The following is a 25,579-nucleotide window of genomic DNA, read 5'->3' as shown; positions in this document are numbered from 1 at the left end:
CCTTCGAGGGTGACACATTACCCGAAAATGTCAAGGATATGGTCTACCAGTGTGATGTAATCCCCTATATCCCTCCCCCGATGCGGTGCTTTAAGTGCTGGAAGTTCAGCGATATGTCTTCCCACTGTACTTCCAGCATCACATGCCGAGATTGCTGATGCCCATCACATCCCAATACTCCATGTGCCCCGCCTCCCATCTGTGTCAACTGTGGAGAGCACCATTTGCCTTGCTCACCTGACTGGAGGATTCTCCAGAAAGAAAGGAAAATCATGGAGTACAAGACCCTGGACTGACTGACCTACACTGAGGCTAAGAGAAAATTTGAACACCTGCATCCTGTGCGTATGACATCGTCTTACGATGCCGCTACAACAGTTCTGACACCATCAGCTCCGCCAACCCAGGTCACCTCTCAGAGCTGGAAGACTACACCTGCCCCCTTGATGGTGGGGGGCATATCCTTCTCTGTTGCTTCTGCACCACCTACTTTGGGAGCAACAACCCCCCAACCATTGGGGATGTCCGTCCCCACTTCTAAGCCGGAGAAGCACGAGTCTTCTTTGGCTTCTCTCGCTAGGAAGGGGTCCCTTGGGTCACTCCCTTCTCAGGTTTCTTCTAGTGGGGAAGATGACACCTGCCAGTGGCTGAAGAGCCCAAAAGTAGCTGGTTGTAGGGCTTCACACTCATCCTCAGCCCCGGAGGTGAATCCCTCCCAGCCAAGGAAACCCAAGAAGCAGCGATAGAAACCCAAAAAGAAAACCCCTAAGACCAAGGAAATTGCAGTGGCACCCACACCACCACTACCTACAAACTCTCCGGGTGAGGATGGGGTGGAGATTTTGGCATCCGCTGAGGACCTAGATCTCGCCAGACCCTCAGACACAATGGATATAGACTGCTCAGGCAATAAATTGGTGGCAGCAGGTGACTCTTGATGCGTAAGCTGCCTCATTGAATGTTCCATGCCTTCCCAGTCTCATGATGTCATCCTCCAGTGGAATTGCGTTGGTTGGCTGAGCCACGGCAACTGTTGAGCTTTACACCTGTGATCTGCATTTCCCTTCAGGAAACCTGGTTCCCCCCAATGTGGACCCCTGCCCTCCGCGCCTATAAGGGATATTACAGGAACACTAGTGACTATAATAGAGTGTCAGGAGGAGTTTGCGTTTATGTCCTAAACTCAGTCTGTAGTGAACCCATGCCCCTTCAAACCCCTTTTGAAGCTGTGGTTTTCAGAATAAGGATGATGCAAGAAATAACTGTCTGCAATGTATATCTTCCTCCAGATGGTGCAGTACCCCTGAATGTATTAGCTGCACTGATTGATCAACTCCCTAAACCTTTCCTACTTCTGGGTGAGTTTAATGTTCATAACCCCTTGTGGGGTGGTACCATGCTTACTGGCCGAGGCAGAGATGTCAAAACTTTAATGTCGCAGTTCGACCTCTGCCTCTTAAATACTGGGTCCGCCACACTTTTCAGTGTGGCTCATTGTAGTTACTTGGCCATTGATTTATCAATTTGCAGCTCAGGACTTTTCCCATCCATCCACGGGAGAGCACATGACGACCTGTGTGGTAGTGACCACTTCCCCATCTTCCTGTCACTGCCCCAGCGTGAGGCTCATGGATGCCTGCCCAGATGGGCTTTGAACAAGGCGGGCTGGGGATATTTCACCTCTGCTGTCACCATTGAATCTCTCCCACACGGTAACACCAATCTACATCTACATCTACATTGATACTCCGCAAGCCACCCAACGGTGTGTGGCGGAGGGCACTTTACGTGCCACTGTCATTACCTCCCTTTCCTGTTCCAGTCGCGTATGGTTCGTGGGAAGAACGACTGCCTGAAAGCCTCCGTGCACGCTCTAATCTCTCTAATTTTACATTCGTGATCTCCTCGGGAGGTATAAGTAGGGGGAAGCAATATATTCGATACCTCATCCAGAAGCGCACCCTCTCGAAACCTGGCGAGCAAGCTACACCGCGATGCAGAGCGCCTCTCTTGCACAGTCTGCCACTTGAGTTTATTAAACATCTCCGTAACGCTATCACGGTTACCAAATAACCCTGTGACGAAACGCGCCGCTCTTCTTTGGATCTTCTCTATCTCCTCCGTCAGACCGATCTGGTACGGATCCCACACTGATGAGCAATACTCAAGTATAGGTCGAACGAGTGTTTTGTAAGCCACCTCCTTTGTTGATGGACTACATTTTCTAAGCACTCTCCCAATGAATCTCAACCTGGTACCCGCCTTACCAACAATTAATTTTATATGATCATTCCACTTCAAATTGTTCCGCACGCACACTCCCAGATATTTTACAGAAGTAACTGCTACCAGTGTTTGTTCCGCTATCATATAATCATACAATAAAGGATCCTTCTTTCTATGTATTCGCAATACATTACATTTGTCTATGTTAAGGGTCAGTTGCCACTCCCTGCACCAAGTGCCTATCCGCTGCAGATCTTCCTGCATTTCGCTACAATTTTCTAATGCTGCAACTTCTCTGTATACTACAGCATCATCCGCGAAAAGCCGCATGGAACTTCCGACACTATCTACTAAGTCATTTATATATATTGTGAAAAGCAATGGTCCCATAACACTCCCCTGTGGCATGCCAGAGGTTACTTTAACGTCTGTAGACGTCTCTCCATTGATAACAACATGCTGTGTTCTGTTTGCTAAAAACTCTTCAATCCAGCCACACAGCTGGTCTGATATTCCGTAGGCTCTTACTTTGTGTATCAGGCGACAGTGCGGAACTGTATCGAACGCCTTCCGGAAGTCAAGAAAAATAGCATCTACCTGGGAGCCTGTATCTAATATTTTCTGGGTCTCATGAACAAATAAGGTGAGTTGGGTCTCACACGATCGCTGTTTCCGGAATCCATGTTGATTCCTACATAGTAGATTCTGGGTTTCCAGAAATGACATGATACGCAAACAAAAAACATGTTCTAAAATTCTACAAGAGATCGACGTAAGAGATATAGGTCTATAGTTTTGCGCATCTGCTCGACGACCCTTCTTGAAGACTGGGACTATCTGTGCTCTTTTCCAATCATTTGGAACTCTCCGTTCCTCTAGAGACTTGCGGTACACGGGTGTTAGAAGGGGGGCAAGTTCTTTCGCGTACTCTGTATAGAATCGAATTGGTATCCCGTCAGGTCCAGTGGACTTTCCTCTATTGAGTGATTCCAGTTGCTTTTCTATTCCTTGGACACTTATTTCGATGTCAGCCATTTTTTCGTTTGTGCGAGGATTTAGAGAAGGAACTGCAGTGCGGTCTTCCTCTGTGAAACAGCTTTGGAAAAAGGTGTTTAGTATTTCAGCTTTACGCGTGTCATCCTCTGTTTCAATGCCATCATCATCCCGTAGTGTCTGGATATGCTGTTTCGAGCCACTTACTGATTTAACGTAAGACCAGAACTTCCTAGGATTTTCTGTCAAGTCGGTACATAGAATTTTACTTTCGAATTCAATGAACGCTTCACGCATAGCCCTCCTTACGCTAACTTTGACATCGTTTAGCTTCTGTTTGTCTGAGAGGTTTTGGCTGCGTTTAAACTTGGAGTGGAGCTCTCTTTGCTTTCGCAGTAGTTTCCTAACTTTGTTGTTGTACCACGGTGGGTTTTTCCCGTCCCTCACAGTTTTACTCGGCACGTACCTGTCTAAAACGCATTTTACGATTGCCTTGAACTTTTTCCATAAACACTCAACATTGTCAGTGTCGGAACAGAAATTTTCGTTTTGATCTGTTAGGTAGTCTGAAATCTGCCTTCTATTACTCTTGCTAAACAGATAAACCTTCCCCCCTTTTTTTATATTCCTATTAACTTCCATATTCAGGGATGCTGCAACGGCCTTATGATCACTGATTCCCTGTTCTGTACATACAGAGTCGAAAAGTTCGGGTCTGTTTGTTATCAGTAGGTCCAAGATCTTATCTCCACGAGTCGGTTCTCTGTTTAATTGCTCGAGGTAATTTTCGGATAGTGCACTCAGTATAATGTCACTCAATGCTCTGTCCCTACCACCCGTCCTAAACATCTGAGTGTCCCAGTCTATATCTGGTAAATTGAAATCTCCACCTAAGACTATAACATGCTGAGAAAATTTATGTGAGATGTATTCCAAATTTTCTCTCAGTTGTTCTGCCACTAATGCTGCTGAGTCGGGAGGTCGGTAAAAGGAGCCAATTATTAACCTAGTTCGGTTGTTGAGTGTAACCTCCACCCATAATAATTCACAGGAACTATCCACTTCTACTTCACTACAGGATAAACTACTACTAACAGCGACGAACACTCCACCACCGGTTGCATGCAATCTATCCTTTCTAAACACCGTCTGTACCTTTGTAAAAATTTCGGCAGAATTTATCTCTGGCTTAAGCCAGCTTTCTGTACCTATAACGATTTCAGCTTCGGTGCTTTCTATCAGCGCTTGAAATGTGAGGGTTGTGCAGATGACTAGCAGCAGAAAATGTGATCCCTGGTTCTTTAGGGTGCCCGAGGTGTAAGGCAGTCCCTTGATGGTCACCGGAAGTCGCTGAAGCAATTAAGGAGGGTTGGCGAGCTCTACAGTGCTATAAGCGGCACCCTTCCCTGGAGCACTTCATAGCCTTTAAACGGCTCCGTACCCGTGTTCACTATCTTATCAAATAATGGAAGCAGGAGTGTTGGTAGAGATACATCTTGACCATGGGGCGCCATACGTCACCTTCCCAAGTCTGGGCATAGATTAAATGTCATTTTGGATACCAGACCCCAACAGCTGTCCCCGGTGATACCATAAATGGGGAGTTATGTACCAACACAAACGCAATTGCCAAGCACTTTGCTTGAGCTTCTGTGTCGGAGAATTACCCCCCCCCCCCCCCCCCCCCCCCAGCCTTTCACATACTCAAACAGAGGCTGGAAGGAAACATTCTCTCATTCACTACACGCAGCAGTAAATCCTATAACGCCCCATTTACAGATTGGGAGCTCCTCAGTGCCATTGCGCATTGCCCCAACACAGCTCCTGGGCCTGATCGCATCCACAGTCAGATGATTAAACATCCTTCATCTGACTACAAGCGACATCGACTCGTCATCTTCAACCGGATCTGGTGCGATGGCATCTTTCCATCGCATTGGCGGGAGAGCACCATCATTCCGGTATTCAAACCTGGTAAAAACCTGCTTGATGTGGATAGCTATCGGCCCATCACCCTCACCAATGTTCTTTGTAAGCTGCTGGAACGTATGGTATGTCGACGGTTGGGTCGGGTCCTGGAGTCACGTGGCTTGCTCTCTCCATGTTAGGGCGGCTTCCTCCAGGGTCGCTCTACCACTGGTAATCGTGTGTCCATTGAGTCTGCCATCCGAACAGCCTTTTCCAGATGGCAACACCTGATTGCCATCTTTTTTGACTTGGCAGCATCATATCCTTGCCACATTGTATGAGTGGAGTCTCCGGGGACCAATCCCGACTTGTATCCAAAACTTCCTGTTGCTCCGTACTTTCCATGTCCCTGTTGGTGACTCCCATAGTTTCATCGATATCCAGGAGAATGGAGTCCCGCAGGGCTCTGTATTGAGTGTGTGTCTATTTTTAGTGGCCATTAACACTCTAGCAGCAGTTGTTGGGCCCTCTGTTTCACCTTCTCTGTATGCAGACAACTTCTGCATTTCGTACTGCTGCTCCAGTACTGTTGTTGCTGAGCGGCGCCTTCAGGGAGCCATCCACAAGGCGCAATCATGGGCTCTAGCACACGGCTTCCAGTTTTCAGCTGCAAAGTCGTATGTCATGCACTTCTGTCGGTGTCGTATCGTTCATGCGGAACCCACACTTTACCTTAATGACGATCTACTCACTGTAGTGGAGACATATCAATTCCTAGAACTGGTTTTCAATGCTCAACTGAGTTGGCTCCCTCACCTTTGTCAACTTAATCAGAAGTGCTGGCAGCACCTCAATCCCCTCCACTGCCTGAGCAACACCAATTGGAATGCAGATCGCTGTACGCTGCTGCAGCTCTACAGAGCCCTTGTCCAGTCCAGAATTGACTATGGGTGTGTGGTTTATGGTTTGGCAGCACCTTCAGAATTGCATTTACTCAACCCTGTGCACCACTGTGGGGTTCGATTAGCGACAGGAGCTCTTAGGACGAGTCCGGTGACCGGCGTACTGGTGAAGGCTGGTGTCCCTCCACTGTAGATCAGACGTGCTCAACTGCTTACCAGTTACACCGCATACATTCGTAGTTCCATTGAGCATCCGAATTACTGTCTCGTTTTCCCACCTGTGCCAGCCCATCTCCCGCGTCAGCGGCCCAGATCGGGGCTAACGATTGCTGTTTGTGTGCGGTCCCTTCTTTCCAAACTGGAGCCCTTCCCTTTACCACCTCTACTTGCGGTCCGTTCATGTATGCCTCTATGGTATACGCCTCAGCTGCAGCTTCTTCTGGACCTTTTGCTTGGCCCTAAGGACTCTGTTAACCCCGCCGCTCTCTGCTGTCACTTCCTCTCGATTCTTGACATGTTCCGTAGCTCTGAAGTGGTTTTACACCGACGGCTCAATGGCTGATGGTCACGTAGGCTTTGCATATGTTCATGGAGTACATATGAAGCAGCACTCCTTGCAAGTTGGCTGCAGTGTTTTCACTGCAGAGTTGGTGGCATATATCATGCTTTTGAGTACATCTGCTCATACCCTGCCGAGTCGTTTCTCCTGTGTACTGGTTCATTGAGCAGCCTACAAGCTGTCGACCAGTGCAACCCTTGTCACCCTCTGGTAGCGTCCATTCAGGAGTCCATCTATGCCATGGAACAGTCCCGCCATTCCTTGGTGTTTGTGTGGACCCCAGGACATGTCAGAATCCCCAACAACGAACTTGCTGACAGACTGGCCAAACAGGCACCACAGGAACTGCTTCCGGAGATAGGCATCTCCGAAGCTGACCTGTGTGCTGTCTTACACCGCAGGGTTTTTCAGCTTTGGGAGACGGAATGGCATAACAGCATGCACAACAAACTGCGTGTCATTAAGGAGACTATGAATGTGTGGAAGTCGTACATGCAGGCCTCTTGCAGGGAATCAGTTGTCCTCTGCCAGCTCCGCATTGGCCATACGTGACTAATGCATGGATACCTACTCCGTCGCGAGGACCCACCTGTTTTGTTGTGGCTCCCAAATGACAGTTGTCCACCTCTTGCTGGACTGCCCACTTTTATCCACTCTGCGGCAGACTTTTAGCTTTCCTAGCACCCTACCTTCGGTGTTGGGCGACAATGCATCCACAGCAGATTTAGTTTTACGTTTTATCTGTGAGAGTGGGATTTATACTTCTATGTAGGTTTTAGTGCATGTCCTTTGTCTCTCTGTGTCCTCCACCCTAGTGCTTTTAGGATGGAGGTTTTCATGTATTGCAGAGTGGCTGTCTTTCCCTTTTTATCCTCGTGGTTGGCCAGCCACTGTAATCTGCTTTCATGTTTTACTCTCTTCTGTTTCTAACGTCTCTGTTGTTTTCTTGTCCTCATTTGTTCATTATAGTGTTCGTTGCCGGCCCTTCGTTCTTCTTGCTTTTCCTTTCTTTCCGTTTTGTGTTATATGTTTTGTCCATTTTATTCTCACATTTGTGGCATTGTTTTATTAGGAACGAGGGACCGATGACCTCATAGTGTGGTCCCTTCTCCCGCATTTGAACCAATCAACCAACCAACCTTGGGTGTGCTACCCAGACCCATTTTCAGGATTCTTATCTAATGCCTGCCAGGGGCAATAAAATTTGATTAATTTTTGATCAAATTAAACAAGATTAATTGCTGTCGTAATCTATTCATTAAGAGGTAGAATCTTATTTTAAAAGTTTAATACAATGAAGCAAGTATTACAGTTAGAAACTGTGTGTTTGTCTCGAGGCAACATAACTGATGGTGCGCACATGCCCAAACTTTATTCATTCAGTGTTTGAGAATAAGAAAACTTACTGATTTCGAAGAAAGTTTACACACAATTTCAAAGCTTTTCAAACCTTTTTCTCACTGACACTTCCCACAAAATAATGAAAGGAAAAATTTCATTGCTTACTACTTTTCCACTGTTCATGCAGTAAAACAGCAGCATCGGGCATGATGTTTTAATTTATTACCTCTTTACTACTAATTCTATTTGCATCATAGTTTGTACACAATATCCATGTATACTACAGAATGTACCTACAATATTATATCATTGTACAACACACATTTCAGAAGATGTGAAGTCATAAACATTTACATGTGTGAAAAACTAGCTTTTACTTAAAATGAAGCACAAATTACGCAGTTTATATTCATCTGATGTCTCATAATGCGAGCTCTTAGTGACTTTCAACGAACTTTAAGCATAATTTCAAACCTTTCCTAAACTTTTTCTCACTTCCATTACATGCTTAATGGCAAATATTTAACGCTAAGTAATCAGACGATTGAAGCTGTTCCCACATAAGAGTTTGATTCTGTAAAGAATCAGAGTTCACTGGTACAAGTCTGAATGTGTACACCACAGAGAGCTACAATAATGTGAGGAAGTTATACTAATGGTATTGGATGTTCTGTGTATACTACTGCACACTGCTCACTGGAGACAGTCATATTTTCTTCTTGCCAATTGACACATTCAAGTTTTCTAAGATTAAAAAAAGTTTGTGTGGCACAATGACCTGGTGCAAGTCTCTCAATTGGACACCACTTCTCCAACTTGCATGTCCTTAAAACCAACGGCACCCAATTTTGCCTCAACAGTAACCCATCAAAGTACTAGCTGGACCCAGTGTTGCTTAACTTCGGTGATTGGGTGTGAACCAATGTTACCAGTGGGCCTTATACATAAAAGAACAGCGATATATTTTGAATAAAGTTGCTGTGTCAGTTTTTTCTCCTCTGGCCATTCAGCCTCTTTTCATTTATAATTCCCTTAAGAACAACACTACAGAATCCTGCTGTCTGTATAAAATCTGTTATCACATAAAGAGGTGTAAAATCAGCCATAGTCAAAAATGCTCTCCTGTTACTCTCATTCACAAAAGGCTATTGCTGTTTGTCTTTCCTTTGTTTCCAAACTGTCACCCCCGTAGTACCCCATCCTGTGTACTGCGCTGTCAACCACATGAATCATCACAATTAAGAAGGGGAGAGATCTTTTTCATCCATTTTGTTTGAGCCATAATTTCAAGACACTGAAAGAGTAAAGTTTTGTTTTGTGCCATTCATATACCACGTATTCCGGCGACATGTATTGCAGTCGAGTAAAATAGTTGTTAAGTTTGGCAGTTAAATGTTTAAATGTCTTTCTAAATTTGTGCTATCTAATTAATGAAATTTTGTGTTGTTTTCAGTTCAAATCAGTGTGATGTGAAATGAAACGGAGAGCAGAAGACACCGTTAAACAGGAACAAGTGCAGGTGGGAGTTTATTGTGGACAACCCCGCTCTCGTGCTAGTGGCAGTGGCTTTGTTATGGGAGATTCTGCACCTTCAGCACTTGCGACACACTCCAGTGCAAGAATTCTTTCCTCACTTTCTGGTAATTCCCTTTATTAGTGAGATTTTGATATTTTGCTTGGCAGTAATTTACAAAATTGCTAAAGATATTTTCACATGTTATTATATATTAGTGTTAGTTATACTGCATTTTGTTTCCTTGCATACTGAAGTGTACTGTTGGCAAAAACTGATGATTAATAGTTTTAAAGTTTGTGGATACCACAAATGTTACTTACATTACTCAAAACACTGAAATGAGGTTTGATTGTAAAAGCTGAGAAATTTGGCTGTAGGATTCTTCACAGACATTGAAAGAAAAATGATTATGTAATTTGTGCAGTGCTCTTGTTAGCAGCAGTGAGAAAGTTAGGTATTTCTATACTGGTCCTGGCTAAACAGCGCTCCACGAGTGCGAGTGCTCCTGCCTAGCACTCCAAGTGCAGCGATGAGTAGGACTGAGGGTTTAGGAGGAGGAGAAAAAGCAAGGCTGCAGCTGGATACCACTTGAGCAAAGCATTTGCCTTGTCAGACGCCAAGCAGTTTGCTGGCAACTCACATTTACTTTCTGCATAAGGAATATTACGGCACTTATCTAAAAAATAAAAAGTGGAAAAGCCACATTGTTCAATGCCGAATGGGAATTTCCTTAATTTTCATATAATTGAAATGCCATATAAAGTGCTAAATATGCCATCGCACTATTATGGGCTGGAAAAATACTGGGACATCATTACAACACCATCCAGAAAGACCATATGATGCACTTGGCTTCTTACGAACGGCAGTGAATGCTGTCTGAACTGAAGGTAGTCATTAGGCCAAAAACTGAGTTAAGGGTGAGTTGAGTGGTGACAAAAAATTTTTGTGGTCAACATCATATATTATTTGAAATCATTAAGTGTCTTAATGCAAGGGGAGAATCATTTGGTAACATATGGGAGACAAGATTAATGCCATCATACAGAAGGTAGTCCAAGGAGGGGGGGAGGGGGGGGGGAAGAAAACACAGCTTTAGATTCATGACCTGGAATGTTTGCCATAAGTAAGGGCAGTCATTTGTGGACCACACATGACTGTCTATATTTTGTTAACTGAAATATTTCATCATGATTTCTCTAGGAGATTCTAAGCCATTGCACAACTGAAGACAAATTTTGATTTATTTGAGCTGATAGATGTTTAGTGTAGCTCTCAGTTCAATGACCTGTTTGTCCAGTCCAGGTATTTACAAGACTTTATGAAATGAAATGTCACCTCAAGGGCAATATCCTCAACTGCAGAGACAAGGCAATAAAGTTATTTCACTGTTCAATCCACCACTTGTGTGCGAACATTTTCTTGCTTTTATGAAATCAACAACACCGCACCAATGTTCAGGTTTCACCGATTTCAATCTGCGTAAGTCCATAGGTTTGATTGTATCATGAACTATAGTTCCGGATATATTACAAATTATAAAACTGAAATGTGTATAAGTTTATAAAGATCACAACTTAATGTTAAATGCAAATACATAAAGCTTTTCAAGTTCAGCTCATCCTATTAGCACCATCTAATGCACTTCTTTTATCAAGTAATAAAAATTATTGCTTTGGCAGAAAAATAAAAAGTTGAAAATAAACACACGTGATAAAATCCTGCTTATAAAAATATGCTGCAGTTTCTGTTCTTAGAAGTAGTTCCATTATGTTGCAAACTATTGTTCCTCTCCTGCATGCGCAGCCTTCAACATATATCCATCTCACTCACACATCCGCTCGAAATAGCGCAGCGGTGGGGGAAGCCAGATTGCTGATCCCCCTGCGGGTTCGGGGGTAAGAATAGGCCCGCGGTATTCCTGCCTGTCGTAAGAGGCGACTAAAAGGAGTCTCAAACGTTTCGGCCTTCTGTGATGGTCCCCTCTTGGGTTTGACCTCCTCCTCTTTTTTTTTTTTAACGTGGTGTTTTTCTATTGGTCCATCATGCACCACCATCTTGCATGTTCCTTATTGTCGTGTGGCGGGATTTACACCCAGCGTCTTCTGGGTTACCTCCTTCTCGTCTTGAGCGCAATCCCCTTCTTAGTGCCCACGACAACTGTGGACCCTTTCAACATCTAAAATCCAGCACGGTAGCCAGTCCGTTGTGGTGGGGTCGTCATGTACCCTCTTGGTGGTAGCCCCCTGACCACGCAGGGATCGCACTGCAGATGCCATAGCTGTTTCCCCCCCATGCATGCCAAGGAGTATGTGCCCATCTTGTCTGGGGCACGGGGACTCCGGGCAACAGGATATCGGCCAGGTACCCGTTGCTTTGGCTGGGTGGCGCCCTTGGGGAGAGCCCTCGTTCGGAGTAAGTGGCATCTGGGCGGATGTGGCGCAATGAAGCGCAATAAATCACACCAAGCTGGTGGTCACACGGCCACCAGTATCTCTAAGCAAGGCAGAGTAGACTTTGATGCTGCGCAATATGACCCTCAGTCGTTCCCCTCGTTGGTTGCGCCATGGGAGGGACGTAGATCTAGCGCCAAGCGGGAGCCTTATGTACCGCAATACCTTGTCTGCAGCAGGACTGATGGTGACTCCTTTCCTACGACGAAGCCTCTGTTTTTTGTGGAACACCTGGAGGATAAGTTTGGGGAAGTGTCGGGGTTGTCTAAAATGAGGAGTGGGTCCATCCTCCTCAAGACGTCTTCCCCAGCCCAGTCACGAGCGTTGCTCTTGTGTGATAAGCTGGGTGACGTCCCTGTTACCGTCACTCCCCACAGTAGCTTAAATATGGTCCAGGGGATTATTTACCATCGTGACCTATTGTTAAAATCCGATGACGAGCTGAGAGCCGACTTAGAACGACGTGGAGTGCATTTTGTCCGTCGTGTACATCGAGGACCCAAGACTAACAGGGTGGCCACCGGTGCCTTTATCTTGGCCTTCGAGGGTAATGTCTTGCCCGAGAAGGTCAAGGTAATGGTTTACCGTTGTGACGTCAAGCCCTACGTCCCTCCCCCGGTGCGGTGTTTCCAGTGCTGGAAGTTTGGGCACATGTCCTCCCGTTGCCCATCCAGCACCACATGTCGAGATTGCGGACGCCCCTCTCATCCCGATTCTCCATGTGCGCCTCCGCCTGTATGTGTCAACTGTGGGGAGCACCATTCTCCATGCTCGCCGGATTGCCCCGTTCTTCATAAGGAGCGGAAGATAATGGAATTTAAGACCCTGGACCGGCTTACTTATCGAGAGGCAAAACTGAAATTTGAAAGGTTGTATCCTGCTTCCCTTCGAACATCTTATGCTGCAGCCACGTCATCGTCGCCCTCGCGAGCGGCGGTTGTCGCCTCCTCTGTGCCGCCTTCAGTGGGCCCTCGGGGCCATGCCTCTCTGTCTGCCCCCCTCATGTCTGGGGGCACGCCTTCCTCTGTTGCCCCCTTAGCCGTTGGGGGCAAACCCTCTTCTGTTGCTCCCCCCACGCTTACTTCGGGAGTGACGTCTGCTCAAAAACCGGGGGGCTCGATCCCTCCCCCTCCTTCTCCACCGGCGTTGCCTCTGCCCGTTCCTCTCTCGCGGAAGGGGTCCCTCGGGGCTCTCCCTTCCTCCGTTTCTTCTCCTACCCCGCCATCTGCTGGTCGTAGGGCTTCTGCGTCATCGTCAGCCTCCGACGCTCCTTCAGAGAAGCTCTCCCAGCCCTCTCACCCTAAGGGCAGACGCGAGAAGAAGGAACAGAATGTGTCCAAAAAGAAGGACGTTCCGGCGGTTTCAGTGCCGCCTGCTGTACATAGTCCTGGCTCTGGGGATGAGGTGGAGATCCTCGCCTCTGCCGCGGATCTCGCCCTCGTGGAACCCTCGGGGGCCTTTCCTATGGCCTCAGCTGACTCTCCCCCGTTGGCAGCAGTTGGCTCTGAGGCGCCGTCTGCCTCTTAGTCGCCTTCACACCCTCCCAGTCCCTTACTGCTTCCATTCTCCAGTGGAATTGCGGCGGTTATTTCCGCCACCTGCCTGAGCTCCGGATGCTTCTGAGTTTCCCTGTTCTCTGCATTGCTCTGCAGGAAACTTGGTTTCCAGCAATGCGGACCCACGCCCTTCGTGGTTATCAGGGATACTATACGAACCGTGCTGCCTGTCAACGAGCATCAGGTGGGGTTTGCCTCTTTGTTCACCACTCTGTCTGTAGCTCGCCAGTACCCCTTCTGACGCCTTTAGAGGCAGTCGCTGTCAGGTTTGAGCTCTCACCAGCCATTACTGTTTGCTCTGTTTACATTCCTCCGGATGGGGAGCTCCCCCGACATGTCTTGGCTGTGCTGCTGGCTCAGCTCCCGCCACCATTGCTGCTTCTGGGCGATTTCAATGCCCACAACCCTCTATGGGGTGGGACTGTCTGCAATGACCGCGGTCGTGCCGTGGAGCATGTGTTGGCTCAGCTCGACCTTAGCCTCTTGAACACCGGTGCTCCCACGCATTTCAGTGTGGCCCATGGCTCGTTCTCGGCCATCGATCTCTCTCTTTGCAGCCCCGGACTTGTCCCATCCCTCCTCTGGAGGGTGCATCCAGACGTGTGTGGTAGTGACCATTTTCCCATCTATTTGTCACTGCCCCAGTGTCATTCTTCTGGGCGCCTGCCCCGCTGGGCTCTCCACAGGGCTGACTGGCCGGCTTTTACTTCCGCTGCAACCATTGAGTCTCCCCCGCAGGGTGACATTGACGAGGTGGTCCGTGTCTTATCCACGTCAATCATTTCGGCGGTGGAGGCTGCCATCCCCCACTCTTCTGGACTCCCTCGGAGGAAGGCTGTCCCCTGGTGGTCGCCGGAGATTGCTGAGGCTATTCGCGACCGTCGGTGGGCTCTCCAGCGTCATAGGCGGCACCCGTCTCTAGAGACCCTCATCGCCTTTAAGAGGCTCCGTGCCTTGGCCCGTCGCCTTATCGCACGGCGTAAGCAGGAGTGCTGGGAGAGGTATGTCTCGTCCTTGGGCTCCCGTGTCTCCCCCTCGCTCGTGTGGTCCTGGATCCAGCGGATTTATGGATACCAGACCCCTATGGGTGTCCCTGGGATCTCCTTGGATGGCGCTGTCTGCACGGACGCTGCCGCCATTGCTGAACACCTTGCTGTGCACTTTGCTCAGAGCTCTGCGACTGCCACTTATCCCCCCGCCTTTCGCTCTCTAAAGGAGCGAGCCGAGCAGACACTGTTATCATTCCACACGCGTCGTTCTGAAAAATACAATGCTCCTTTCAGCGAGAGGGAATTCCTCGCTGCCCTCGCCGACTGCCCTGATACGGCACCAGGACCAGACTGCATCCACGCACAGATGCTGAAGCATCTCTCCCGGGACTGCCAGAGACACATCCTCACCATCTTTAACCGCATTTGGAGCGAGGGCGTGTTCCCGTCGCAATGGCGAGAGGGTCTTATTGTCCCCATCTTGAAGCCCGGTGCGGACCCACTGGCGATGGACAGCTATCGTCCCATTACCCTCACCAACGTTTTGTGCAAATTGCTCGAACGTATGGTGGGGTGGCGTTTGTGTTGGGTCCTTGAGTTGCGCGGTCTCCTCGCTCCATCCCAGGGTGGCTTCCGTCGGGGCCGGTCTGCTGCGGACAATTTGGTGCGGCTGGAATCTGCTATCCGTACGGCCTTTGCGCGACGTCAGCATCTCGTTGCTGTATTTTTTGATCTGCAGAAGGCGTATGACACCACATGGAGGCATCACGCCCTTGCTACGTTGCATGAGTCGGGTCTTCGTGGTCAGCTCCCGGCATTTCTTCAAACCTTTTTATTGTGCCGCTCTTTCCGGCTGCAAGTGGGTGCCGCCTCTAGTTCATCTTATATACAGGAAAATGGGGTCCCGCAGGGCTCGGTGTTGAGCGTCTCCTTATTTCTAGTGGCCATTAATGGTCTGGCTGCAGCCGTGGGCTCGTCGGTGTCTCCTTCTTTGTATGCCGACGACGTCTGCATCTCCTTTAGCTCCACGACTACAGGAGTCGCCGAACGCAGGCTGCAAGTCGCCGTTCGCAAGGCAGCATCATGGGCTCTGACTCATGGTTTTCAGTTCTCTGCAGCCAAGACTCGAGTTATGCACTTCTGCAGGCGTCGGACGGTCCACCCTCATCCTGAACTTTCCCTCGACGGCCACCTGCTTGAAGTGGTGGACACTTGCCACTTCTTAGGACTCGTCTTTGATGCCCGGCTCACATGGGTTCCTCATATTACTCAGCTGAAGCAAAAGTGCTGGCGGCACCTCAACGCCCTCCGCTGCCTGAGCCACACCTCTTGGGGTGCGGATCGCTGCACGCTGTTGCGATTATACAGAGCCCTTGTGCAGTCCAGGCTTGATTATGGGAGCCTGGCCTATGGGTCTGCATCACCCTCAGTGTTGAAGTTGTTAGACCCCATACACCACTGTGGGGTATGGCTTGCCACTGGCACTTTTCGTACGAGCCCCGTGGATAGTCTACTGGTGGAGGCCGGGGTTCCCCCACTGCGGATTCGCCGCCATCGACTGCTCGCCAACTATGCTGTCCACGTGCATTGCTCGCCGGGCCATCCCCATCGTCGCCTGCTATTCCCTGCCATGGTCCTCCATCTGCCCGAACGGCGACCTAGGTCTGGGCTTTCCATAGCTGTCTGCGTCCAGTCCCTGCTGTCGGAACTGGGGTCATTCCCTCTTCTGCCTCCCTTCCGGGTCCGTGCACCTACGCCTCCCTGGTGTTTGCCCCAGCCGTCAGTCCGTCTGGACTTGGCACTCACAGGGACCCAAGGACTCGATTCCGCCTGTGGCCCTCCGTCGCCGTTTTCTTGCGCTCCTCGCCTCATTTTCGGGCTGTGAGACTGTCTTCACTGATGGTTCCCTGGTTGATGGTCGCACTGCCTACGCTTTTGCTCATGCTGCCCATGTTGAACAGCACTCCTTGCCGGTTGGCTGCAGTATTTTTACTGCAGAGCTGGTGGCCATATTGCGCGCTCTTGAGCATATGCGTTCCTGCTCAGGTACGTCCATCGTCATCTGCAGTGACTTCCTGAGCAGCCTCTAGGCCATCGACCGCTGCTATACCTCTTCTCCTCTGGTGTCCTCTATTCAGGAGTCTGTTTCCGCCATTACCCGCTCTGGTCATTCGGTGGTCTTTATTTGGATGCCAGGTCACGGTGGCATCCCGGGGAACGAACGTGTCGACAGGCTAACCAAAGGGGCGATCGACGCCCCAGCTTTGGAAATCGGCCTCACGGCTCGCGATCAGCAGCTGGTGTTGCACCGTAAGGTGCTTGGGATGTGGACTGTTGAGTGGCGTGGCATGACATCCCCGAATAAACTGCGGGCTGTCAAGGCGACGACCGCTGTGTGGCGCTCCTCCCTGCGGACATCTCGCAGGGACTCTGTAATCCTGTGTCGGGTCCGCATCGGCCATACCTACCTGACGCACGGCCATCTTTTGCGTCAGGAGGATCCGCCCCTGTGTCGGTGTGGGTTCCGGCTGACGGTCGCCCACATTTTGCTGGAGTGTCCCCGATTGCGCACCCTCCGGCAGTATTTTAATCTCCCGGGAACTTTGCCTTTGGTTTTATGTGACGATGCCTCCATGGCTGACAACGTTTTAAATTTTATCCGTGGCAGTCCTTTTTATGGTTCAATTTAGGGCGGTCCTGCACCTTCCGCTTTCTGTGTCTTTTGTCCTCACGTCTCTCCATATTTGTTGCTGTTTTGGTGTGTCATCGGATGGTTGACTCTTTCCCTTTTTTTTTTGTTCTTGTGCTCAGTCAACCAGTCTCTGGCCATCTTATTTTCTTCTGTTCCTTTCTGTCTGGTGTTCCTCTGTACTCTTCTTGTCTGTAGTGTTTGTTGCTGCATTTGTGTTCTTTTAGCGCCTGGGGGGCGTCTCCTCCCCCCTTTGGTTTTTACCTGCGTCGCCGATTTTCTGCTCGCCTGTTTTTGGAATGGGGGACTGATGACCTTTGGTGTTTAGTCCCCCTTAAACATCCCAACAAGCACCACCACCACCAGATTGCTGAGCAGACTTGCTGTGCTCGTGGATTGTCAGCATGCTACAGGAGCACATACATTGGCCAGGCCTGTTCGATACTAATACATTCAATGTGTTTATAACAGTGTGATTAAGTAAATAATGTACAAAGAGTTTTTAACTGTCACTGAAATCTGTCAAAATGAATTGTATAACGAATGGTGTTGATTGAGAAAGAACAGCTCAGCACAACCTCATTATGTCGTGAATCACCATTCTGAGAACCATATGATGACAGGCTGTTGGTAATAACAGGACAAGAGATTAAAATAATAGAGGAGATATATGAGGACTGTTTAATAAAAGACCACCCTTTTGAAATAGCATGTCAACCGGCAGAAGGAGCTTGTTACGGCTACTGAGTGCACCTATTGGCAGGCTTAAAGAAAAAACTTGCATTAGCTTCATTCTGCTGTGACCATTAGTTGTCAAGCTACAGCTGCTGAAGTGAGCGCGTACACAAGCTGTTCATCAAATTAATGGCAAAGTGATAATAAAACAGCTTAAAGAGCAGTGAGTGTGCCTGTGAAATTTTTCTGCAGATGTAGCAAAACTTTTACAGAGATAGGCTGCAGCTGATTGAATTGATGGAACATCCACCCATAAGGACTGCGGACGATGCACAGACACTGGCCATGGCAATGCTCGATGATGACAGGAACCCAATTTGGCTGGTGGCCAGAACCACAAACCCAAGCAGTCGCACCCAGCCAGAACAGTTGCAGACGCGGCGACACATGCAGGAGGTGAAGGAGTGTCCATGGTTGGCATCCATGTAGCAGTTCTGCCAGGCTCTTGTCCCCACCTTAGTGAAATGGTATGAACTAAAAAACTGGTCTAAAGCAGCTTCAGGGGACCTGCCAGATACATACTTCTACATCTGAGTTTTAAATGTCTGCACAATGCATTCAGCCTCACCATTAGGTTGGGGATGAAACGGGGGAGCTGTGAGATGGTGAACACCAGTAGCCTGACAAAAACATGCAAATTCTCAAGAAACAAACTGGGGACTGTTGTCAGTAACCATGGTATACGTGAGTCCCTCAGTTGCAAAAATCATGTTAGCAGGTTCGAATCCTGCCTTGGACACGGATGTGTGTGATGTCCTTAGGTTAGTTAGGTTTAAGTAGTAGTGCTTAGAGCCATTTGCCCCCCCCCCCTATTTTTTTAAAAAAAGAATCATAGAAAGGGCTGAAATAGTGGCTGCTGCAGACATGGACAGACAGTGAGCCGATACTGATTTAGGAAGGGCCCAGCAAATTAGACATATAGACGCTCCCACGGGCACTGTGGCATTGGCCATGGTGAAAAAGATGACTACAGAGCCACCTGTTGCTGAATACAGTGAGTGCAAGTGGTGATAAGTAATGTAATGTCCTCATCTATGCGTGGCCAATACACATGCCAGAGGGTCAAAGCTTTTGTGCGACAGGTTCCTCAGTGACCAATATGCAGAAGCTGCAGTATATTACAGCATAAGGAAGCAGCAATCGAAACCTGGGGAGCAGTGTCCTCCTATCTAACAAAAGAACCCCGTCAAACACAGAAAGGCAGTGTTGTATGAAGAAGTAATTAAGCAAGGGATCCGAGGCACAACCCGAGTTTGATCCGAGGCACAACCCGGGTTTTTTTCTGACCAATTTTGCAACACAAACCAGAGGACCCGCCTAAGTACAGGATCTGTGACAACGGCTGATGCTATCATGGCACTAGTGATGGGAAAACCGTCAATCACATTCTGCTTCTCAGTATCTAAATAGCAACAAAGCAACTCGTCCTCATTGAATGCTGGGTCCGACCTGTTTTGAAGGTGAGCGTTGTCGTGTTGGGCTGTTGGCTGGTAATGGGTCTGATAAAGATAACGGGAGAGGAAGAGGGCCCACCATTGCAAACAATACGCTGCCTTGCCCAGCACAAAAGACAAAGTGTTAAAAATTGCAACCAATGGTTTCTGATCCATCATTAAATGAAACTTAGAACCATACAAGAAGACGTGAAATTTCTTGAGGGCAAACAGAATCGCTAAAGCCGCCTTTTCAATCTGAGAATACCATTGCTGAGTGGGAGCTAGTCTTAGAAGATTAAGAAGTGGGTTGTTCAGGTCCATGCATCTATTTGTGTGCCAGCACTGCAGCAAGGCTCGACCAAGAGGCATATGTAGCCAACAGGAGATCCTGACCCGGCTGAAAATTGGCCATGCCTGGGGCAGATTGAAACTTATATTTAACCAAAGCAAATGCTCGGTCACAAGTTGGGGACCAGAAAAAAAGGCACATTTTTGTGCAAAAGCACGTGCAGTGGCAGAGCAGCAGTGGATGTGTGTGATAAAACTTACGGTAGTACACAACTTTATCCAGAAATGCCTGAGCTGCCTTATTGGAGGTTGGCTGCGGCAAAGCTGCAGTTGCATCAGCATGGTGATGCAATGGCTTGACCCCTGTGTGAGAAACCTCAAAACCTAGGTACTCAGTTGATGGCTAAAAAAATGGAGATTTGGTAAGATTGTGCTTGAGACCCACAGAGTGTAAACCGGAAAATGACAATCAGAGATTGCTAAGGTGGTCTTTGGTGAAAGAAACCGAAACAAAGATATTGTTGAGGTAATTGATGCAGCTGGGTACAGCAGCTGTTAACTGTCCTAAAAAAAAAAAAAAACTGAAAACTTGTGGGTGCGCTAGCAATGCCAAAGGGCAACCATTGATATTGGTATAGATGGAAGGGTGTGCTGACAACGAGAAGGCACCTAGTGGCCTCATCCAAGGGGAGCTGGATTTATGCTTCCAACAGTCAGTCGGGTAAGTAGTGGCCACCTGACAATTTTGCTAGCAACTTGTCAAGGTGGGGCAAAGAGTATGTATTTATCACAGACTGTGCATTAATTGCAGAGATGAAGTGTACCCATCAGCATCTTAATGATGACTGGTGGTGTGCCCAGTCACTGGAAGAAATAAGCCTAATGACATTGAGCAACATCAAACGGTCTAATTCGACTGTGAAAGAGCCGCGCAGTGTGACAGGCACCTGTCGCGCCCAAAAAAAGAACAAGGACAGGCTGACTCTTTCATGGTAATGTGGGCCCAAAAACTGGTAACACAATCTAGCCCAGGGGAATACAGAGACAGAACTTGATCTGACACTAAATTTACCTCCACAGCAATGGAGAAACAGAAAGCATTAAATGCGTCTAACCCAAACAGGTCTGCTGGATGGGAATGGTCTACAACAATGAAGATGACAGGGCCAATAACAGATTTGTAAGATACAAGAGCAGGGAACTGTTTATTGGAGCTAACCAACTTCCATGAAACCTGTGTGAGGGGAGGGGAGACCAAGTCCATGTATTTTGTGGGTTTACTAAAGTCACTGCAGCTCATGTGTCCACTTGCATTTTTAGTGGTGTATTAAACATGTGCAAGTCAAACAATTTGTTTGTGGAAACAGCTATTGTAGAGATATAGTTTATATCCATTAGTACTGCTGTGTCCACAGTGTTTGAAGAAGAGTTACACACTAATGCAATGTGGCCTTTCTTTTGACATTGTTGCAAACTGCCCAACGCTTAGGGCACACAGCATGTTCGTGTTGGACAAAGCAGTACGAGCAAGACAGAAGGGGGGGGGGGGGGGTCGGGCACCCAGCCGCTGCTGTGACACAGCCTGTTGCTGCTGTGGCTGTAACCAACGCTGCCCCATGTGATGCTGAGTCGAAAGTTTTACTGCTGCAATGGATTCCTCATCATCCTGAACACTTGCAGTGTGCCTAACAAGGGTTGATTGAGCAACTTCTGATACCTCTCCCCATGCAACAATCTGATCGCCTGCAGCCTGTGAGACTTCAAAGGGCTCTGCTGTATTGAGCACGTTTGTAAGTGTCATATTCTCACAATGAACTGCTTTCTTACGGACTTCACTATCCAGGGCCAGATGAATAGTATCACCCCACATCATGTGATCAGTGTAAGATTCCCGATGTGTACTAGTGACAAATTTACAATGATGACTCAACCCATGTAATTCTGCAGCCCAGGCTTTGTAAGATTGGTTTGGGCATTTCCGACAATGGTAAAATTCTACGTGTTTTGCAGTGACATGCATTCTGTCACAGTAACAGATTGAGAGAAGCTTGCACATTTCATTAAATGATAAGCTGGCTGGTTCTTGCAGAGGTACAGGCTGACACAAGCTGGTACAACAAATGATTCATGCATGGCGAAAGCCAGGAAAGAAAGAAAGCTGTACACATGTTTGCATTGCTCACCTGAAAAACATGGAAATGTTGGCGCAATCGTGTCTTGTTGAAGTTCCAGTCTTCAGCTCATTCATCATATACTGCAAAGGGTGACAGTTGCAGTGAAGGGAGAGTAAACTGCTGCGAACATTTAGACGCCACTTGATTGAGAGTTATAGCGTGAGCCTTCTGTTGCTCCACAAAGCTTGCTGCTGAGCAGTGAGATGTTGGAGTATTTCTTCCATCGAGATATTTGTCGGGTGGCTTAGCACTGAAACTAACACATGGAGAAACATAACCCTCACTCATCGCCAAGTCTGTCATAGCAAGAACAAACATGATGTATGGTACATAGTACTTTATAGAGCAACGCGTAAGATACAGGTTTTGTGTATCAGCTAACACATTGACTGGACAACAGCAATACATCACAAAGAACACGCCAAGCAATCATTTGCAATCACTTAAATAATGCTGTTTCTGTGGCGGCTCACCAGAGCGCATCAGGGGGCTGACCCAGGCGGCCTCTATAAGCGGGCCAGTGAACTGTATGGACACACACTCTCTGAATAACGTGCATCATTAGTAAAGGTACATCAGTTACATTTTCTCAATACCCTGCCAATGAACTGAACTGACACCTGTCATACCAATGACTGTGCCATATGCTCATTTGATTTCATATCCCCTGATCGGAGTGGGTGGTATCAGGACGGATGACACACCATGAGGCGTAGTATGTTATCTCTTGCTGGTTATCGAACACCAGCAGTCTCTAAGCAGTCAAGGTCTAACTTCAATGCTAAGGAATACGACACCACCAAATCCCCCCCCCCCCCCCCTCCCCGGCCACACCACAGGAGGAACGCCAGGCAAAGGATGGCAATGAAACTTATTCACCCCAGTACCTCATATTTACGAGAGTTGATGGGGAACCTTTCTTACGTTATTGGAGGATTTAGAGGACAAGTTTGGGGAGATGGAGTGCTTGTCCAAAATGCGATCAGGGTTGGTCTTGATCAAAACAGCGTCCTCTGCCCAGTCACAGGCACTAATTGCCTGTGACAACCTGGGGGATGTTTCTGTTTCCATCACACCCCATAAGAGCTTAAATATGGTCCAGGGTATTATATTTCACAGGTACCTTCTTTTGCAGTCTGACAATGAGCTGCGCGCCAATTTAGAGCGGCGAGGTGTCCATTTCGTCTGGTGCATCCACCGGGATCTGAGGGGTAATCAGGTTGCCACTGGTGCCTTCATCTTGGCTTTGACACATTACCGAAAAGGTCAAGATGATGGTCTACCACTGTGACGTAACGCCATATTCCCCTCCCCCAATGCAGTGCTGCAAGTGCTGGAAGTTCAGCCATATGTCTTCCCACTGTACTTCCAGCATCACCTGTTTGGATTGTGGATGTCCTTCACATCCCAATGCTCCCCATGCCCCACGTGTCAGCTGCGGAGAGCACCATTCGCCTTGCTCGCCAGACTGTAGGATTCTCCAGAAAGAAAGAAAAATAATGGAATACAAGACCGTGGACCGACTGACCTACACTGAGGCTAAGATAAAATATGAGAGGCTACATCCTGTGCATATGACGTCAACCTGTGCTGCCGCTATGACAACAGTTCTGCCATCATCCGTTCTGCCGTGTACAGTTGGCTCTCAGAATCGTGAGACTCCTCCTGCCCTCTTGATGGGGAGGGGCAGGCACTTACTACCCTGTTTCTTCTGCTGCACAACCTACTTCAGGAGCAACCCCTCCCCCCCAAACCATCGAGGATGTCAGTCTCCACTTTTCAGCCGGAGAAGCTTAAGTCTTCTTCGGGTCCTCTCGCCAGGAAGGGATCCCTTGCGTCACTCCGTTCCCAGGTCCTCCCGTGGAATTGCTGCGGTTTTTTCCACCACCTGGCTGAGCTACAGCAACTGTTAAGCTTTATACCTGCTTTCTGCATTGCCCTCCAGGAAACCTTGTTCCCAGTAATGCGGACCCCCTGCCCTCCACGGTTATAAGGCTATACGGCTCCACGACTATAAGGAACCGTAGCGACTATAATTGAGTGTCAGGTGGAGTTTGTGTCTATGTTCTGAACTCAGTGTTGTAGTGAACCTGTGCCCCTTCAAACCCATCTTGAAGCTGTGGCTGTCAGGATAAGGACGACACAGGAAACAACCGTCTACAATGTATATCTTCCTCCAGATGGTGCAGCAGCCCTGAACGTATTGGCTACACTGATTGATCAATTCCCTAAACCTTGCCTACTTTTGGGAGATTTTAACGCGCATAACCCCTTGTGGGGTGGTGTCATACTTACTGGGCGAGGTAGGGAGGCCGAAAATTTACTGTCACAACTCGACCTCTTCCTCTTAAATACAGATGCCCCCACACATTTCAGTGTGGCACATGGCACATATTCGGCCATTGATCTCTCTGTTTGCAGTCCTGGCCTTCTCCCATCTATCCACTGGAGAGCACATGACAACCTGTTTGGTAGTGACCACTTCCCCATCTTCCTGTCACTCCCCCGGTGTCAAACAAGGCAGACTGGTAAGCCTTCACCTCTGCTGTCACCACTGAATCTCCCCCACATGGTGCCATCAATGTTGTCATTGAGCAGGTCATTACAACAGTCGTTTCTGCAGTGGAAAACGCGATCCCTCGTTCTTTACAGTGCCCCCAGTGAAAGACAGTCCCTTGGTGGTTGCTGGAAGTCACTGAGGCAATAAAAGAGCATCAGCAAGCTCTACAGCGACATCCTTCCCTAGAGCACCTAATTGCTTGTAAGCGACTCCGTGCTCGTGTTCGCCAGCTTATTAAACAACGGAACCAGGAGTGTTGGGAGAGGTACATGTCGACCATTGGTTACCATGTGTCACCTTCCCAAGTCTGGAAGAAGATCAGACGCCAGGTGTCCCTGGCAGGAACATCAATGGCATGTTATCTACCGGCGCAAATGCGATTGCCGAGCACTTTGTTGAGCACTGTGCTCGAGCCTCTGTGTCGGAGAACTACCCCACAGCCATTTGCACCCTCAAACGGCAGATGGAAAAGCAAGTCCTCTTGTTCACTACATGCCACAGTGAACCCTATAACATCCCATTTACAGAGTGGGAGCTCATCAGTGCCCTTGCACATTGCCCTGATACAGCTCCTTGGTCGGATCGGATCCACAGTCAGATGATTCAACATCTGTTGTCTGACTAAAGTGACATTTCCATGTCATCTCCAACCGGATCTGGTACGATGGCATCTTTCCAACACAATTGCGGGAGAGTACCATCAATCCGGTGCCCAAACCCGGTCAAAATCCACTTGATGTGGATAGCTACCAGCCCATCAACCTAACCAACTTTCTTTGTAAGCTGCTGGAATTGTTTCATTTGTGTTTGCATGATTCACCAGAGGATTTGTTCATTGTGAGAGTGTCGTAGAGATGTTTAACAAAATACAGCTGGGCATGCTACGAGAAAAATGGCGTGCATCACAGAGAGCCTTGTTCACAAAAGTTGATGTGTCCATGCCACTAAAAAAGTCAAAAAACATATTATGTCTTCTGACTCAGGTCTTGCCTGATGAGAAAAATTTACGCCAATTAAGAGGTGTACCGACAGTCCTCTTTACCTGCATGCCGTATGTACATGTGATAGTAAAGGGAAAATTGATAGTAGTTCATTATGTCATATCTACCATAGTCCATATGGTGACTTGTAGTTATTCTTCTTTTGAATGTGGACAATTTGTGCTTACTTCCATTCAACTTTTGGATTTTCCAAATGATCATGTTACAAAGTGTCTCAGAATATGATTCCATTACTCAGTCAATGTAATATTTA

General features: G+C 48.0%; 1 protein-coding gene across 1 annotated transcript in view; it reads left to right on the top strand.

The window, feature by feature from the left end:
- Positions 1-25,579, top strand: part of LOC124556790 (paired amphipathic helix protein Sin3b-like) — a 289,392-nt gene that overhangs the window by 35,297 nt on the left and 228,516 nt on the right. Inside the window, exon 2 of the mRNA XM_047130801.1 lies at positions 9,383-9,569. Coding sequence (XP_046986757.1) covers positions 9,404-9,569 — 166 coding nt within the window. The 5' untranslated portion in view covers positions 9,383-9,403. The remainder of the gene's footprint in view (positions 1-9,382; positions 9,570-25,579) is intronic.

The sequence above is a fragment of the Schistocerca americana genome, chromosome X, assembly GCF_021461395.2.
Source record: "Schistocerca americana isolate TAMUIC-IGC-003095 chromosome X, iqSchAmer2.1, whole genome shotgun sequence".
Lineage (NCBI taxonomy): Eukaryota > Metazoa > Arthropoda > Insecta > Orthoptera > Acrididae > Schistocerca > Schistocerca americana.
This window is presented reverse-complemented; position numbering and strand designations above follow the sequence as displayed.